General features: G+C 40.5%; 2 protein-coding genes across 3 annotated transcripts in view; one reads left to right on the top strand and one right to left on the bottom strand.

Annotated features, from left to right (window-relative positions):
* Nucleotides 1-11803, top strand: part of TIMP4 (TIMP metallopeptidase inhibitor 4) — a 55675-nt gene extending 43872 nt beyond the window's left edge. Inside the window, exons 3-5 of the mRNA XM_030569940.1 lie at nucleotides 8022-8136; nucleotides 9625-9749; nucleotides 10031-11803. Coding sequence (XP_030425800.1) covers nucleotides 8022-8136; nucleotides 9625-9749; nucleotides 10031-10228 — 438 coding nt within the window. The 3' untranslated portion in view covers nucleotides 10229-11803. The remainder of the gene's footprint in view (nucleotides 1-8021; nucleotides 8137-9624; nucleotides 9750-10030) is intronic.
* SYN2 (synapsin II) overlaps nucleotides 1-17516 on the bottom strand; it is a 435882-nt gene that overhangs the window by 146607 nt on the left and 271759 nt on the right. The gene's annotated exons all lie outside the window — the stretch shown is intronic.

The raw sequence follows: 17516 nt of genomic DNA, 5'->3' as shown, positions 1-17516 counted from the left end.
TAACAGAGGTCCTACTTTGCAACAGGAAACCATCCACCAGGGCCAGTTATCTAGCTAAGTGGAAAAGGTTCACTTGCTGGTGTGCCCAGTGACACATACTTCCACTCCAGATGCCTATACCACTCATTCTAGAGTACCTTCCGCACCTGAAACAACAAGGCCTGGCAGCATCATCCATCAAGGTACACCTCGCTGCTATCTCAGCCTTCCACCTGGGAGCATCCGGATGTATCGTATTTGCCAACCCCATGGTAGGATGTTTCCTCAAGGGGCTGGAACAGCTACACTCCAAGCTTAGACAGCCTGTTCCTGTGTGGGACCTTAATCTGGTCCTCTCCAGGCTAATGGGGCCCCCATTTGAACTGCTGACGACTTACTCCCTCCTCTACCTGTCATGGAAGGTAGCTTTCCTGGTCACCATTACATCAGCAAGGAGGGTTACTGAGTTAAAAGCCCTCACCTCTGACCTACCTTATACAGTTTTCCACAAGGATAAGGTGCAACTTAGGTCTCACTCGGGTTTTCTTCTGAAGGTGGTGTCATTCTTCCATACTAGCCAAGACATATTTCTTCTGTTTTTTATCCTAAGCCACATGCCACTAGCCGTGAGCAAAGGATGCACTCTCTGGATGTTAGGCAGGCGCTGGCCTTCCACATAGAGGGCACTATGCTGTTCAGAAAGTCGAACTGGTTATTTGTAGCAGTAGCAGACCAGATGAAAGGACTTATATTCTCATCTCAAAGAAGATCTTCCTGGATCACCTCCTACCAAGGGCAGCTCCAGGCCCCAGCATGCCAAGCGTGTGCTTGGGGCGGCAAGCCGCAGGGGGCACTCTGCTGGTTGCCGGGAGGGTGGCAGGCGGGTCCACCGGAGCCGAGTGACCGGCAACTGGCAGCCAGCAGAGCGCCCCCCCGCAGTGTGCTGCCTGCCGTGCTTGGGGCGGCGATATGGCTAGAGCCACCCCTGCCTCCTGCATCCATATGTGCCACAAGCTGACTAAGATACCAGCCCCGGCACTTACGGCACACTCCACAAGGGCACAGGCCTCATCAGCGGCATTCCTGGCCCAGGTCCTGATCCAAGAAATCTGCAGGGCACCAATTTGGTCCTCGGTACATACCTTTACCTCTCATTACGCCATAATCCAGCATGCCAGAGATTATGCAGTTTTCAGCAGAACAATGCTCCAATCAGCGATTCCATAACTCTGATCCCACCGCCTAGATAAGGCTTGGGAGTCTCCTAATTGGAATCAACATGAGCAAACACTCGAAGAAGAAAAAATGGTTACACAGCTTCTTGTAACTGTTGTTCTTCGAGATGTGTTGCTCACATCCATTCCAATACCCATCCTCCTACCCCTCTGTCAGAGTAGCGGGCAAGAAGGAACTGAAGAGGGGCCAGGTTAGCAGGGACATATATTCAGCGCCATTAAGGCGCCACTCCAGGGGCTCCACAGCTGACCCAATGGGAGCTGCTAAGGGAAAACTTTCTGACAACTGTGCATGCGGCGTGCACACACAAGTGGAATGGATATGAGCAACACATCTCAAAGAACCACAGTTATAAGACGGTGGGTAATCATTTTTTGTTGTGTTAATTTTTATGTTAAAAGCATTGCTCCCTCCCATTGCAGAGAAGACTAAATCTACATAATTTAAAGAAATAGTGTCAAAATGTTCACAATTTAGGTCGTTAAATATTAACACAATTAAAAAATTTTTGTAACCAGCAGCAACATAGTTTTACTACTAGTCTCACACGCAGTTTACGTTACACAGTACAAAGAGGTACTGACGCTTTGTACTCTTATTTTATATTTAGTGGTAGATATTTAAATTTAAGTAATTTTTCTTTAACTGGGAAAAATATTTAGAGTATTGCACTAACACTAAAACTTAGCAAGTGATGTATTAGTAGATAATATTTGCTTTTATAATATAAATAATAACAATCTTGATTTTGCCACCCATTCTTGCATAGCAAGGTACATAATGCTCAGGGTAAACCGCATGCTCAGGGTTTAGCTGATCACCATATTGGGGTCAGGAAGGAATTTTCCTCCAGGGCAGATTGGCAGAGGCCCTGGAGGTTTTTCGCCTTCCTCTACAGCGTGGGGCATGGGTCACTTGCTGGAGGATTCTCTGCATCTTGAAGTCTTTAAATCATGATTTGACTACTTCAATGGCTCAGACAAGGCTAGAGGTTTGTTGCGGGAGTGGGTGGGTGAGATTCTGTGGCCTGCGTTGTGCAGGAGGTCAGATTAGATGATCATACTGGTCCCTTCTGACCTTAAAGTCTATGACTCTATGACTCCACTACCTTTAAAGGGACTGCTTGTGTATCTGAACACTAAGTATAACAGCAGTAGAATGAGGCCCATATAAACAATACCATCCCACAAGAAATCACAGCACTTTACAAACCTAAACTGATATACAGAGAAAATTCATTTTTAGTACACATAAATGTAGTTCCATTCCAGGGCTGAATTTAGGGCACAAATGAAAATCTAGGAGATATACTGCTAGAGAAATGCAGCCACATTTAGTGAAAAATACAGCACGTGTTTAAACAAAGAACAGCAACCCTGCACAAGGAAGAACAATGCCTCCTACAATTGAAAATGCCTGGAGAATATAGCAGACAGAATGTAATTACCACAACAGAATTTAATCAGGTTAACATGGAGGTTAGCACTCATACCCTTAAGAAAAGTACCATGAGACCTTTAAATGACTACAAGTGGCCATGACCTCAGTTATATATTTCAGTGAGACAACATCTGCCAGAACACAGTGTTCTCTAATATCAGGCTGGTCCATGCCTACAGAGAGAAGAGTTCCACCCACTGAATCACCCGTACCACTGTTTGTAGTCCTTAGGACTTCCTTGGATGTCTCCTATCTAGAAAAGTGATCCAACTGAAACCAGAGATCTAAGTGGTTCACAGCATAGTGTGGCATGGCACCAGGCCATTTTCATATGTTTTAAAAATCCTCAGTGCACCACTTATAGAGGAAGTTATTTATTGGGACAGATCTGAACCACTTCTTTAACATAATCCAAATCATTTAAAAAAAATCATTGGCTAGACCTCTATATCAGTCTCTATGGCAATGTCTTCACTGCCGAGTTAAGTTAAATTATCTGTGCTTGAGTTAGATTAACTCGAATGAGAGCTGCCACAAGATGAAATAACACTGGAGTTGCAAAAATTATTGGATTAGCAGCATAGCCTATGTTAGTGTGACGTTGCACTCTGTGATTTTATGAAAATATGCTAATAAGTGGTGAATATAATGTAACCGGAATATGCTTCATGCAAAAGGTCTCTTGAAAGGTTTCATTACAGAGTTTATAATCTACTGAGTGTGGTCATCCTATTTGTATGTATGTATCATTCTTGTATCTGAAACTAGGAATATGAAATATAACTCTGAGGGTCTATTGTAATTATGCAAAGTATGGGCCATTAATGGTAGTTTGGAATCTTGATGGCTCCCATCACCCAGAACAATTGACTGTGGATGGCTCTGTTTGCTTGCAGGCCTTCCTGTAAGTCAGGCTGGGAGGAATGAAGGCTTGGGGTCTCACAGGACATGTGACCATTTCACCTGGTACTGAAATCCATCTTGAACCTGATGCTTTTCCATTTAGGAGGAGGGCTGGGAACCCAGAGAGGGACAAAGGATTCCCACCTTGTGCAAAGCTATATAAGGGGGTGAAACAGAACAAAGGGGGCTGCAATCCTGAGAAATCCTCTAGCTACCACCTGAGCTGGAAAAAGAACTGTACCAGGGGAAAGGATTGTGCCCAGACTAGGAAGGCGTCCAGTCTGTGATAAAAGCTTATTGAAACATCTCTGAGGGTGAGATTTTATCTGGATTCAGCCTTCTTACTGTATTAGGTTTAGACTTGCGTGTTTTATTTTATTTTGCTTGGTAATTCACTTTGTTCTGTCTGTTACTTGGAACCACTTAAATTCTACTTTTTGTATCTAATAAAATCACTTTTTACTTATTAATTAACCCAGAGTATGTATTAATACTGGGGGTTGGGGGGCCAAACAGCTGTGCATCTCTCTCTATGAGTTTACTCTGTATAAGCTTTAGACAGCGTAAAACAGATTTATTTGGGGTTTGGACCCCAGTGGGAGATGGGCATCTGAGTGTTAGAGACAGGAACACTTAAGCTGCTTTCAGTTAAGCTGCAGTTTGTGGGACATCATTCAGACCTGGGTCTCTGTTTGTAGCCAGCAAGTGTGTCTGGCACAACCAGACAGGTTTCTGGAGTCCCAAGCTGGCAGGGAAGGCAGGGGCAGAAGTAGTCTTGGCACATCGGTTGGCAGCCTCAAGGGGGTTTTTGTGATCCAACCTGTCACAGTTAGTATCTGATGAGTCGTGGTAACTCAGGCTGTAAGCTATACCCCATAATGGACTTGCTATCATGAATTCAAAGCACCACTGTACTAGAGTTAGGGGTTTTTTTTGCATGGACAGGACTCAAGCTAGCTCAGCACTGAAGGGGAGCACTATATCTTGTCATAAGGGTATGTCTACACAGCAAATAAAAAAAAAAGTCCCACGGCAGTGAGTCTCAGAGCCTAGGGCCTGGTCTACACTACGACTTTAGGTCAAATTTAGCAGCATTACCTTTATTTAACCCTGGATCCATCCACACAACGAAGCCCTTATTTTCTACTTAAAGGGCTCTTTAAATCGATTTCTTTACTCCACCTCCGACGAGGGGATTAGCGCTGAAATCAGCCTTGCAGGTTCGAATTTGGGATAGTGTGGACACAATTCAACAGTATTGGCCTCCAGGAGCTATTCCAGAGTGCTCCATTGTGACTGCTCTGGACAGCGCTCTCAACTCAGATGCACTGGCCAGGTAGACAGGAAAAGGCCCACGAACTTTTGAATTTCATTTCCTATTTGGCCGGCATGTTTGTAGAGCTCACGCAGAGCTCATCAGCATGATGTGCACATTGCCGGGGCACATTGCCCGGCCCGTACTTTGTGAGAAGTCTATGACCATGTCCTTCTCGTCATTACACTACCGTTGCCTCCTCGCTTGGTTTTGTGTGAAACAATTGTCTGCTGTTGCTCTGACAGAGGGAGGGCCGACTGACGACATGGCTTACAGGGAATTAAAATCAACAAAAGGGGTGGCTTTGCATCAAGGAGAAACACAAACAACTGTCATACAGAATGGCCCCCTCAAGGACTGAACTCAAAACCCTGGGCTTAGCAGGCCGATGATTTCACAAAACAAATTGGGTCAATTTCTTGTTTTGATCCATCTATCTTTTACGTCTTAGGTTGGCAGCAGACGGTGCAGTATAAGTGCTAGCCTCGTCATGTCCTGGGTACTCAGCAGAAGCTGGGAATGACCTGGCTGAGTCACTCCCATGTCTGCCCAGGCGCCCCTGACCGACCTCACCGTGGTCGGCTAAAAGAGCATCCAGGAATACGACGACGATGGCTACCAATCGTAATGCACCGTCTCCTGCCAAAAGGCAATGAGCTGCTGCTGTGTAGCAATGCAGTCCCACGTCTGCCAGCACCCAGGAGACATACGGTGACGGTCAGCTGTGCAGGCTCCATGCTTGCTGTGGTATGTCAGCAAGGTAACCCAGGGAAAAAAGTGCAAAACGATTATCTGCCGTTGCTTTCACAGAGGGAGGGAGGGAGGGAGGGAGGGGGGTCTTATGACATGTACCCAGAACCACCTACGACACTGTTTTTGCCCCATCAGGCATTAGGATCTCAACCCAGAATTCCAATGGGCAGTGGAGACTGCGGGAACTGTGGGATAGATACTCACAGTGCAGCGCTCTGGAAGTCGACACTAGCCTCGGAACTGTGGACACAGTCCGCCGACTTAATGCACTTAGTGTATTTTGTGTGGGGATACACACAGTCGACTTATAAAAACGATTTCTGAAAAACCGTCTTCTATAAATTTGACCTAATTTCGTAGTGTAGACATACCCTAGGTCAACTGACTCAGGCTCATGCTGCAGAGTCAAAAGTTCAAGCTTGGACTGTAGCCATAGCTCTGAAACTCAGCAAGGTGGGAGGGTCTTGGAGTCCAGGCTCATCCAGAGCCCAAACGTCTATAGTGATATTTTTAGCCCTTCAGGTGACCTGGGCTCTGCGATTCATTGCCTCAGGGATCTTTTTGTTTATGCTGTGTAAATGTATCCTAAGAGAATACACCTCAAGCAATGCAATGGTTGCATTACTTTTAGAATCAGTGGCCTAATTTTCAGAGGTGCTGAGCCCTTACAGCTGCCATTGACTTCAACATGAGCTGTAAGGACTCGAAATTCTGAAATTCAGGCTCAATGTTATCATTAGAAGCAGTGTCTCTGCAACATGCACATGGTTCTGCTGCTTCCTATGGCCACCTTATAGAGAGGATCGTGTGTATCAGCACAAGATTTGCAGGCTTAGCTAATTTGACTTAATTTTGTTTAACATAAATATAAACAAACACCGAAGTTGTGATTTAATAATTTTGGGCATCCTTATTTTGTTTGCATAGGTGGCTCTTTGCATTAAGGATAGAACACTTTTTTATCCTCGGTGTTTATTTCTTGTACAAAGTATTTCAGATTGTTTTACATCAGAGATCCAATGGCAACAATCAATTCTTGACTTTTTTCTCATTCTTTAATCAAGAGGCTTTAGAAACCAACACATTTACAATATATTTGCAAGTCCCATGCAGTATTTAAATCTCCTGAGAAGAATTTGAGTATGATTAATTTTTTTTCCAGTAATGCCAACTGTACTTGGAATCTGTGAACCTTGCAACTATCAACACACAGTATGATGTAAACAAAAGGGGCCTTCTTTGTGATGGAGTTCCAGTTATATCATATTGTAGGTGATGACAGGCATTTTGAAATTGATTAGGACCTCTCCTGTTTGGGTACAATTAGACTTGTTTTGCAAGTATTATGTTAAAAATGTATTTCAGAGCTGAATATGGAAGTGCTATTTGGACAGCATGCTGCATAGTTATTGCACAGGTTTTGTTACAAAAACTTCCAATTTCAGCTGAGTGCTGCAGGCTGTAAACTCTAAGGGCCTGTTCCCATACTCCTTATGAAGGCAGAACTCCAATTATTCTTAGACCAAAATCACCGGAGGCCAAGTTCTGGCCCTGAATATGTCCAGGCAGCATCCACTGAAGATAACGGAGTTGTGCAAAAGTATACTTTATTCCACACAGGTTCTTTCCCTGCACCACCAGTGGATCTATCTTGTGTGAAAATCTATCTAGAGGAGCATGCTCACTAATGTTTTACTAGAAGAGTATCAACAGTCTCCTCTGCAGTTTTTAACAGCTTGCACTAAGGACAGAACTTAGAATCTGGGATTCTCAAGCTAACTACATGATGTCCCTTACAGGACACCCCATTATTGTAACAAAGACAACATTTGTCCAAACAAATACAGTTAGATCAACTTGTGTCTCTAGAGAGTTAAAACTGTAATGTGCTTTTTTAAATGACTTGGTATCTGCAGTGTGGCTGAATTCTTCCATTGCTCCTTAAATGTAAGATGCCAATAATGCGTCTTTTACATTTTAAAAATTGGAATGGTTTGAGGGTCTATGAAAGCCCTCCTGAAGAGTGCACCTTTTAAAATCTGTAATTCTATAAAATGCAGGCATAATTCCCTTGCCTCTTACCTCAGAACAATGGAATAAATTTCATTTTAAATTACAGATTGGGCCAAACCTCTGATCTGTACACCCTTAATGATAGGGAAGGTTTTGAATTTCTGATACAGATTCAGACTTCACAGCTTGAGCTCACCCCTATTTCAAAGAGAAACATCAAGCCATTGTTTCTGTCACTGCCCATGGGAGCTGTTGAGGTTCAAAATTTTGTTCAAATATCGTTCATCTACTCTAAAGTTTTGGCTTACTCAAGTCATATTTTTGTTTCCAAATAAAATTCTTGGTGCAATAACACATTTTTATTTTTTTGGAAAAATTTCAGATGTTTAAGGGGTTTGAAAAACTGAACGATGTTCAGTATGTCTATACTCCTTTTGATTCATCTCTCTGTGGAGTGAAACTAGACGCTAACAACAAGAAGCAGTATCTCCTCACAGGTAAAAGGAAAACAAATCTTAACATATAAAAAACCCCAACACTGTTTAATGATTTATCTAGTTGACTTCGTACCAAATATAGAATTAATACTGTAATTAGTAATTTATGGACAACAAAGTGATACTAACATAAAAATCTACAGAGTAACATACCGATACTACTACTGTGGTTTTATATATTTAGAGCTCTGCAAATCTGATATTCAGTTTATATTTGTATAATCTATATCTGTAGATGTGAATATCCATGGACCACTTTTGCGGATTATGGATTGGATGTGGATACAAATTTTGTATCCGTGCAAGGCTCTCTCTGTACATAGTACTTTTCAACTTTCAGCAGTAGATTCAGAGGTGAATGTAAGCTGGTATGCCCCGGAACAGCATACCGGCAAGGCCTGGCTTCCCCAGGTGGCAATTTAAAGGGCCTGGGGCTCCCAGCAGTGGCTGGAGCCCCAGGCCCTTTAATTTGCTGATAGAGCCCCGCTTCTGGAGCCCTGGGGTAGTGGCGGCGGGGCTCCAGAGATTATTGAAAGGGCCGGGGCTCCCGCTGCCTCTATTGCCCTGGGCCCTTTAAATAGCTGCCGGAGAGCTGCCACTGCTACCCCAGGGCAGCGGGGACTATTTAAAGGACCGGTGCAGTAGAGGCAGGGGAGCCCTGGGCCCTTTAAATAACCGCTGGAGCCCTGCTGCCAGAGCCCTAGGGTAGCAGCAGCAGCAGCCGGGGGCTCCGGCAGCAGTTTAAAGGGCCTGGGGCGGTAGTGGTGGCTGACCCCTAGGCCCTTTAAACTGCTGCCGGAGCCCCCGGCTGCCACTTCTACCCTGGCGGGGGAGGGCACTTACTGGTACAGGGCGGGCCGGGGCTGGCCCCTTCCGCCCAAGGATCAGCCCCTTCCTTGGGCCAGAGCCGGCCCCAACCCAGCCCCATACCGGTAACTCCCTATTTCTACTTTCACCCCTGAGTAAATCTCTAGTGCTTTAACCAAGGAGATCAGTATCATTATGTAAATAGCAATTTCTGTTACAAAGTCTGGCCTTTCTCTAGCAGGACTCAGTCCATTATTTTGTCCTATTACCAAATTAAACTCTAATCCTGCAAACAATTCCACACATGAGTGGTCCCACTGGGTTAATTGGATTACTTACATGACAAATGTGTTTGCAGAATAGGGTCCTTAATTACTGCCAGATGTTTGTAAAATGATTTTGAATTCTAGTTTCACATAGTACTGTTTTCATGTCCCTTGCTGGCAGACCATCAGCATCTTTTGAGAAATTATATTAACATTTTTCAATCTGAATGTAACAGCACAATAGTTAAGCTGAGCTGTTGTACTTGCAGTTTAAACAACAGTTACTGAAAACACGTGAAATCTAACTTATTTGGAGCTACTGGTTTCAAACTTGAGAGTTTTCTCACCATGTAGACTAGGGTTTACAGTACACTCTGCTTCACAAACTTTATTTTTGTTATTTCCCCCCATATAGGCCAAATATTAAATGATGGTAAAGTTCTCATCCATTTATGCAATTACATTGAACCATGGGATGATTTATCCTTGTCTCAAAAGAAGAGTCTTAACCAGAGGTACCAAATGGGCTGTGGCTGCAAAGTAAGTATAGAAATCAGCAATAACAGTGACTGTCTAATAGGTTCAAGGTTCAATTCTTAGAGGAAATAGACTTTTTTTCTTGGTTGGAACTGCAAAACCAGTGTCTTATGTACAATACATTTGATAAATTATTTGATTTCCATATAACTACTAATTTCAAGATCAGTACAGACATTTTGAGTAAACTTTCATACACTGAAAAAGTGTGAAACAAATGACAAATGTCAATCTAATGAAAATTTTGATGAGTACACAGAACTAACTTCACATTTCACATTTAGATTACTACCTGCTACATGGTGCCCTGCTCAATCACTACACCAAATGAGTGTCTCTGGACAGACTGGCTGATAGAAAGGAAGCTGTATGGGCACCAGGCCAAACATTATGCCTGTATCAAGCGAAGCGATGGCACTTGCAGCTGGTACCGAGGTGGCCCCCCGCCAGAGAAAGTGTTTACTGACATCAGCGAACCTTAACATGATCACTTCCTAAAAAGCCTGGGAGGCTAATTCCATAAACGTTGCACACTCACAGCTTTGAACCGCCAACATCTTACGTATCTGTTGCTTAAAAATAAAAAAAAATTGTTCTGTACAAGTAAAAGTACAGAGTTTGTGGAATTGGCACCCAGGCACAAAGAAGAGCAAATCTCTTGGAGGTAGCTTATAAAGTTCTGGTTTGTATACAGGGGCTTTAGTTGAGAATGATCCTCTGTGTTCTCAGAGGCACAACAACTTTCCTTTTTACCAGTATGAATGTAGAAGAACAAAAGAATGATCAGATTTTTGCCCCCATACTCCAGTTACCTAGCAGATTAAGAAAACCCTGTGTTTCAATCCAAAACAGTCTTTCTGATACATGAAGAATGTTTTATATAACTATTTTTTTTTCTGTATGGAAGCCTTCTGAAAAAAAAGAATAATTATTGTACAGTGTGTATGTAAAGTATTTTAACGATGTGCTGTAAAAAAGATTCAAAGATTCATGTTTTCTTCATATTTGTTGAAACAAGTTAAACATTTTTGTGATTAAAAGCTTCTATGTTTTTCTTTTTTGTATGTTACTTAAGTGTCCTATTTCTTACACGTGTATTATAACATTTTTTAATTATTAGGTTAAATATATATCTTTGATAATCACAAATGCCTATCCAATTCATTGATCCAATGGATTCGCACATACTGTAAAGAGAAAAGTTCTAATGCTTAGGTATTACACCAACAGAAAAATTATGACAATATGCACCCGTAGACTAGTTAGATTTACAGGAAAAGTAAAGCATGAACATTGTCAGTGTAGTAATGGCACCCGGTAAAGCCTCTGTACACATGTGACCATATTACTATCATATTTCACTAGTGTTATAAGCCCCATTTCTAGCCTGAGACTGACTTTAAGAAATTGCCCAAAATTTATTTGATGATTTTTAATTCTTCAGATTTCAATACAAAATTTACCATTTTTTGGGTAGTCATTTGCACTTTGTGACAATGAATTTCACAGCTTGCAAAAAGTACCAGAAAGGTGTTATCTTTTTGGAGGTTGGGGGGGAAAAAGGCAAGATTTTAACATTTGAAAACACAATACTGAGCATGCATACATTTCCATATGTTTCTAAGTTTAAAGAGGCAAATTAATAAGGGATGGCGAACTTCAAAAGTTTGGCACCAAAGTTGAGAATAATTATCCACATCTATCTTAACCTCTGAGTTTGAGAAACTGAGTAGGAATCCTCATGAGATAAAGACTCTGTTCTGACATTTCCAATATCTCCTGAATATTGCCAGGTCAGAACCATCTAAAAAATATTCTGCTCCTCATTGTGTTTTTGAATTTCGCCATGTAGATTCCAGATGTGGCTACAATTAATGCAAAGGGAGCTGCCATATGAAAACTGAGAACAATAGTTAGATTTAATGACTTTGAACCTCAAAAATAGTTCAGGTTTGAATAGAGCCATTTATTTGATATGAATGGATTCAATAGCTTTGGAACTTACTGAATGATACATCATGATATAGTAATGGACTAAATGGTCTTTGGAATTGTTATAGTTTATGGGGTTAAGAATCCTACTTTCTGAATAGTGTCTATACTTATTTCAGAGTGGTTGGTGAGTTAGTCTGTATCAGCAAAAACAACGAGGAGTCCTTGTGGCACCTTAGAGACTAGCTAATTTATTTGGAAATAAGCTTATGCCCAAATAAATTTGCTAGTCTCTAAGGCAGGGGTCCCCAACGCGGTGCTCACAGGTGCCATGGTGCCTGCCAGGGCGTCTAAGTGTGCCCACGTACTGGCCAGTGGACAAGCATCCGCCGAAATGCTGCTGACAAGCTGTGCCATCCAGAGGTGTCGCTGCCAAAGTGCCGCTGACTGGTGGCATTTCGGCAGCGACGCCTCTGGATGATGCTGCTTATTGGCAGCATTTCCACAGTGATGTCTGTTAACGCTCGTCGGTGGAATTTTGGCAGATGCTCGTCCGCCACCACAGTCCTCCGTGGCTCGTCGTCTGGCACTCGCCAGACGAAAAAGGCTGGGAACCACTGCTCTAAGGTACCATAGGGACACCTCGTTGTTTTTGTCTATACTTAGTTTGCCATGCAGCTCTAAGACTGAAATCCTACAAAAACTTATGCAGATGCTTAAGTTTATGCTCATCAGTAGTTCCATTCAACTCAATGGAAGGTGCACACATGTCTATTACATTGGGCAAACAATGCATACTTGTATAACTATGTGTTGTCATGACACTTTTTAGTTTATTGTCTCTGTTGATGTCCCTATGGCATCAATATATATTTTTACAATTGAGTAAATCCATGTTTACACAATAGACATAACAAGTTTGAAGATGCTTCTGTAATAGCATAACAAATAATATATTTAAATATTTTCTGGCTAAGGATTTACATATTTTATGCAACACATCAAGTTGGGGGGGTATCTGTCTTGTTGGTTCTCATATATTGGTACTTGCATGAAAATCATCATCATCTCTTTTTAGGATGACTGTGAAAAAAATGAAACCATAAAACAACTAAAACAATCCAACCCCAACAAACAAAAATACCTAGGTTAGAAACTTCTAACATCTTATTTAGTCACATAAAAGGAAGACTATTTAGCACTAAGGCTGAAAAACTGAATTTACACCACACACAGCACCTGAGATTTACATCCAAAAAAATGAATAATCCTACATGCCAGTACCATTGACACTGCACTTTCTTAGGAGCAAAAGGTGGGATAAGATCAGAGCTTCTGCCTTGCATTTGAATTTGCTTATACTTGTTGCTTTACAATAAAATAGAAAGTAGTGTTGTGTAGTTATTGCAGTACAAGAACATTTTGTCCTTAATCTATATAAAATGTAATAAATATTAATAGGCTGTAATAATTCAAGAAAAGAATTAGTAGTCAATATAACACAACACAGTAGTCAATAAAGCCTCTGGGGACAGAAAGCTTTACTTCTTGGAAGAGTAGGTCACCACTACTATCTAATAATCAATATTTCACCCTGTGTTTTGATTTTAGACCAACTATGCTCTTTTAATTTAAGGTAATGTATTAAAATACCATTAATTTCTTCTAATAAACATAAAACCCTGCCAGTATTCTGCTCAAAAAATGCAGTTTGCAAAAATTAATTTTATCCATAGATTTTTGTATTATGATTATTTATACAAATTATATGCTGTGAAAGCTACATGTTTTCCAAAAACAAAAATGAACTGCAGATAAAATTTTTGGTAGTGTGATTTACTGCTAGTGCAGTGCATATATTTGAATATACTCTATAGATATATGTAGTTAACTAGAACTCATTGCATTCTGTCATACCAAAACAATTCCTAGATGAAGCTGCAATAGCTTTATGATCATACCCATTTTCTATCAAACACCTGGCTAATTTAGTCTATAGTGCATGTACAGTGGGGTATTTGTTTTCAAATTCATTTTATTGTAATGGTGTATTTTGAACAGCACTATGTAGTAAATGGATATTTTCTGCTTTGTAACTTGTTTATTGTACTTCTGTTTATATTTTAAAATTATAAAGTAAGCAGGCCTTAAACTCAATGAATATAACACACTTTGCCTTCTTTCATCCTAAACTGTAAGTTTTTTCTTCAATATTTATATATGATTTATATTTCAAGCAAAACTCTTAAGTATGAATTTTGCTATATGAAATATCAGTTTTCTATATTCAGTCTATCAAACATTTTACAACTGATTTGCCATAAACTATCCAATATAAGGTGTTTCAAAACTAGTGTCTGTTGAGTCTGATTTCTGTGTTTGAACTTAAATCTGACTAGATTTTCCACTGTGGAGAACAGAGAATCTGTCTTTCTAATAACAAGGAGAGGTAGAGCTTTAAAAGGATACTTCCAAATGAGTACTTATTTTACAATATTGACAAGGACTGTAGGGGGAAAAAATCATCTACAGTAAAGCTTTCAATGTGTATTTTCATATTAAGATTTTCACTGTATTAGCATTCATATATTACAGCAACAATCTATTTTTAAAAGAGAATGTCCGCTTTCCAGTTCCTGTAACTTCAGTGTGTGAGTGTTTGTATTAGATTGAAGGTCAAGTATGAAATACAGCTTCATATATCTTTTGGTCTTGATTTGAATGTAACTTATCTGACTCATATTCACAGTTGGAAAAACCTAAGAGAAGGGAGGCTGTGCAAGTGAAAAAAATGAAAAAAAATCAAAGGTTATTACTGAAATCATTTAGTTATGAATAGCTAAATACTGTCTTCCTGTTCTTAAAATCATTCTAATTAAATGTTATCAATGTGTCCTACAAATAAGCCTGAACAGGCCATTTTTTTCATGGGAGAATGTAAGGAGATAGAAATGTAGTGAGAAAAGAAAACTAATTCCTGAAAGGAAAGCTGCAAACACGTGACCCAAGCTATGATGAGTTCAGAAAGCACCATTTTGTAAGGTTTCAATCACTTTTTTTTTTAGTGAAATGTCCCTGTTCCAAAAAGCTTTCCATTAAACAGCTCCCAAGCTTGCATCAGAGAATGCTATCTTTGTTTACTTACCTTTTATTGCCTTTGGAAAAACAGTACAAGAGAGCCAGGCACAAATGATCACTAGAGTATGAAAGAAGCAAAAGAAATAGAAGCATAACAGTACATCAAGCCTGCTGAGTTCAAAATCTCCTATTCTCAGAACTTTGGAATACCCTCTGAACCCAAGATACACAGTTTTAAATTGGAGAAAACAAGTTCCAGTTTACGCCTGATGGAGAAATGGGACCAGGATTTACAGGAAAAGAAAAATACCTTCTTTAAAAATCAGAAATTATCTGTATAGGTAAAAGTAATCTCAAACCAAGCTGGATATTAATAACATATAAATCAACATTCATTACCCCGATACGGCTTCAGCTCATCTACTGAGAAAACATCCCCCACTGGATCATCTTACATCTCTCCACAGAAATTCCAATAAAAGCTATCTAGTATATTTTTTCTGAGCCACAGAGTTTCCAAAACTTCCTCCAGAGGGAAAAACAAACAAACAAATCTACATCTAACTTTCCGAAGTCACTGTAGCACATTTGAAATATACATGACAATCCAATACAGAGACAAAGAAGAGTTGTCTTCAAAATAATATTCATTATACAGGAAATTGTCAACACTCCACAAACTCAGTCAAGCCTTTTGCAATCAGAAGTTCAACAAAAGGCAAAATAATACCTCTTTGCTCAATCACTAACTATTACTGTATAGGATCCAAATAGGTAAGAGGACAAGAACCAACTCTCAAATGCATCTTGCAAAATGTTAACAATCCCATCATCTGTCAAACAATATTTTATGCACTCACAAATAAACACACGTTCGTAGCTTTCCAAATTTTCATTTCAACTTCAGGAGCTGAATTCAATCTATGCTTTAAGATAGCAGCCAGCAGTAAAACTTGGGGAGATGGTGGTCTTTCTGGAGGGCATTATATGCAAGGTACAAGCAGAGTAACTGGAACTTCAACCAATTCTTGTGACTGAGCAATGGGATATTTTATTCTCTATTTTTGTAATTTCAAATTAGCAGATGTACAAGCAAAAATAAGCTTTTTATAGGCTAGCAAAATAATTAAAAGAGCAAAAATGAGTCACATGAAGGTCAATACTGACCATCTTTATTCTTGGCCATCTTCAGTACGCTAACAAAATGTACAGTATCTAGCATGTGAAATGGTATACTCTGATCTGAAAAGGTGTGATTCTTATTCTCTGTCTATAATGAATTCATCCCAAAACAAAGGACACTGGTTCATTTCTCATGTTTCACTTTTCAAAAATTGGAGAAATTACAAAGTTTTGGACTTTGCTACCAAATGCATCTACACTCGTGTCAGGGAAAGTCCTCCCTATTCTCAAAAGATCCTTGGGGGTTTGGACTGCATGAGATTCACTGCTCTCAATCAGTAACTTTCTTCCTGGAGAGCTCCTGTTCACCTTTCACATCAAATATGTGGCTATTATTGAAGCTCTTCTCACTTGAAGCTGCACATGGGATAGGAGAAAGGATGGGAGTGCTAACCTAATAGTCTATAACAGCCAGGATTCTGCACCAGGCAGCCATAAAAAGAAACAGGGATTTTGCCTCCCTCACAAAAGCTGAGAAGACAGAGTAGGATAATAGGAAGTGATCAGAGAAGGAGACGGGGGACTGTGGATGAAATTGTAATCAACTGAAGTCAGTGGGAGTTTCGCCACTGATTTTAATAGGGTCAGGCAGGATTTTATCCAGAGTAATGTAGTGTCAAATGGAGCTACAAAGCAATCCTGGTTCAATGACCTATCATTGACTGCTGATTGCTAATGTTCAAATCATGGCATTGCAGCAGTACATGGTATGTTTGAGTCACAATGATGCAACATTACACAACAGATACTGAAAGGTAAAGTTGGGGCTTTGTGCTGAGACTGCTTTGTGCCTCATTGCTATTTTGATCCAGGGCAAATGGTTCTCCAGCTCTGCAGGGTTGAATGCCTCTCCTCTAGACAAATATAGCTATGGAAGAATCTACATTTAGAAACAATAATAAAAGAAAAATTAAAAGAAGGCTGCAAGATAAGACACTAAGCCCGCACCAGTCACGCAGATCCTGTAGGGTCTAAATGTGGGTGGAGGACCATCTCTTGCAGGTTTGCTAGCAGGTTGAATATTCTACATAAACCAGAATCTCCAGAAAAACAATCACCTTTATTTACTCTCAGCACTTCGGTCCTCCCTCTGTGTTTACCTTTTGATATCTTCAGAAAGGAGCAAGGTTTTCCCAAAGCCCACTCACAGAACTCCAGAGAACAGGTGTCACCTTTGAACCTCCACCAGTCTTTGGAGGACGTCGGATGGATAGTCTTGACTACTTCAGTGTCTTATTAAATGAGCTGCCTCCACCACACCTGCTCCATATTGTAGCTGAGGCCTGGCCTGATATGAGTAATTAACACATGGAGGGAGGTCTGATTTTGTGGAAGAGAGAATTAGGGAAGGGAATAAATCATCAGGTTGAAAACAGAATGTCTGTGCTAAATAAGACAAGTAAACAGGTCAGCAGGCTAAGAAGACAGAATGTCTGAGCCAACTAAGATAAGGAGAATATGCAGGGAACTATTTACTATGAACTAGGTAACAAGGGACAAAAGAAATTAGCAATGTAGAGATGAGATAAAGAAGTCCTTGAAGCAAAGACAGTGTGAGAGCAGTGGATGTTGCACAGG

Source organism: Gopherus evgoodei, chromosome 7 (genome assembly GCF_007399415.2).
Source record: "Gopherus evgoodei ecotype Sinaloan lineage chromosome 7, rGopEvg1_v1.p, whole genome shotgun sequence".
In the NCBI taxonomy this organism is placed as follows: domain Eukaryota; kingdom Metazoa; phylum Chordata; order Testudines; family Testudinidae; genus Gopherus; species Gopherus evgoodei.
Note: the sequence above shows the minus strand (reverse complement) of the source record. Positions and strands in the feature narration are given on the sequence as shown.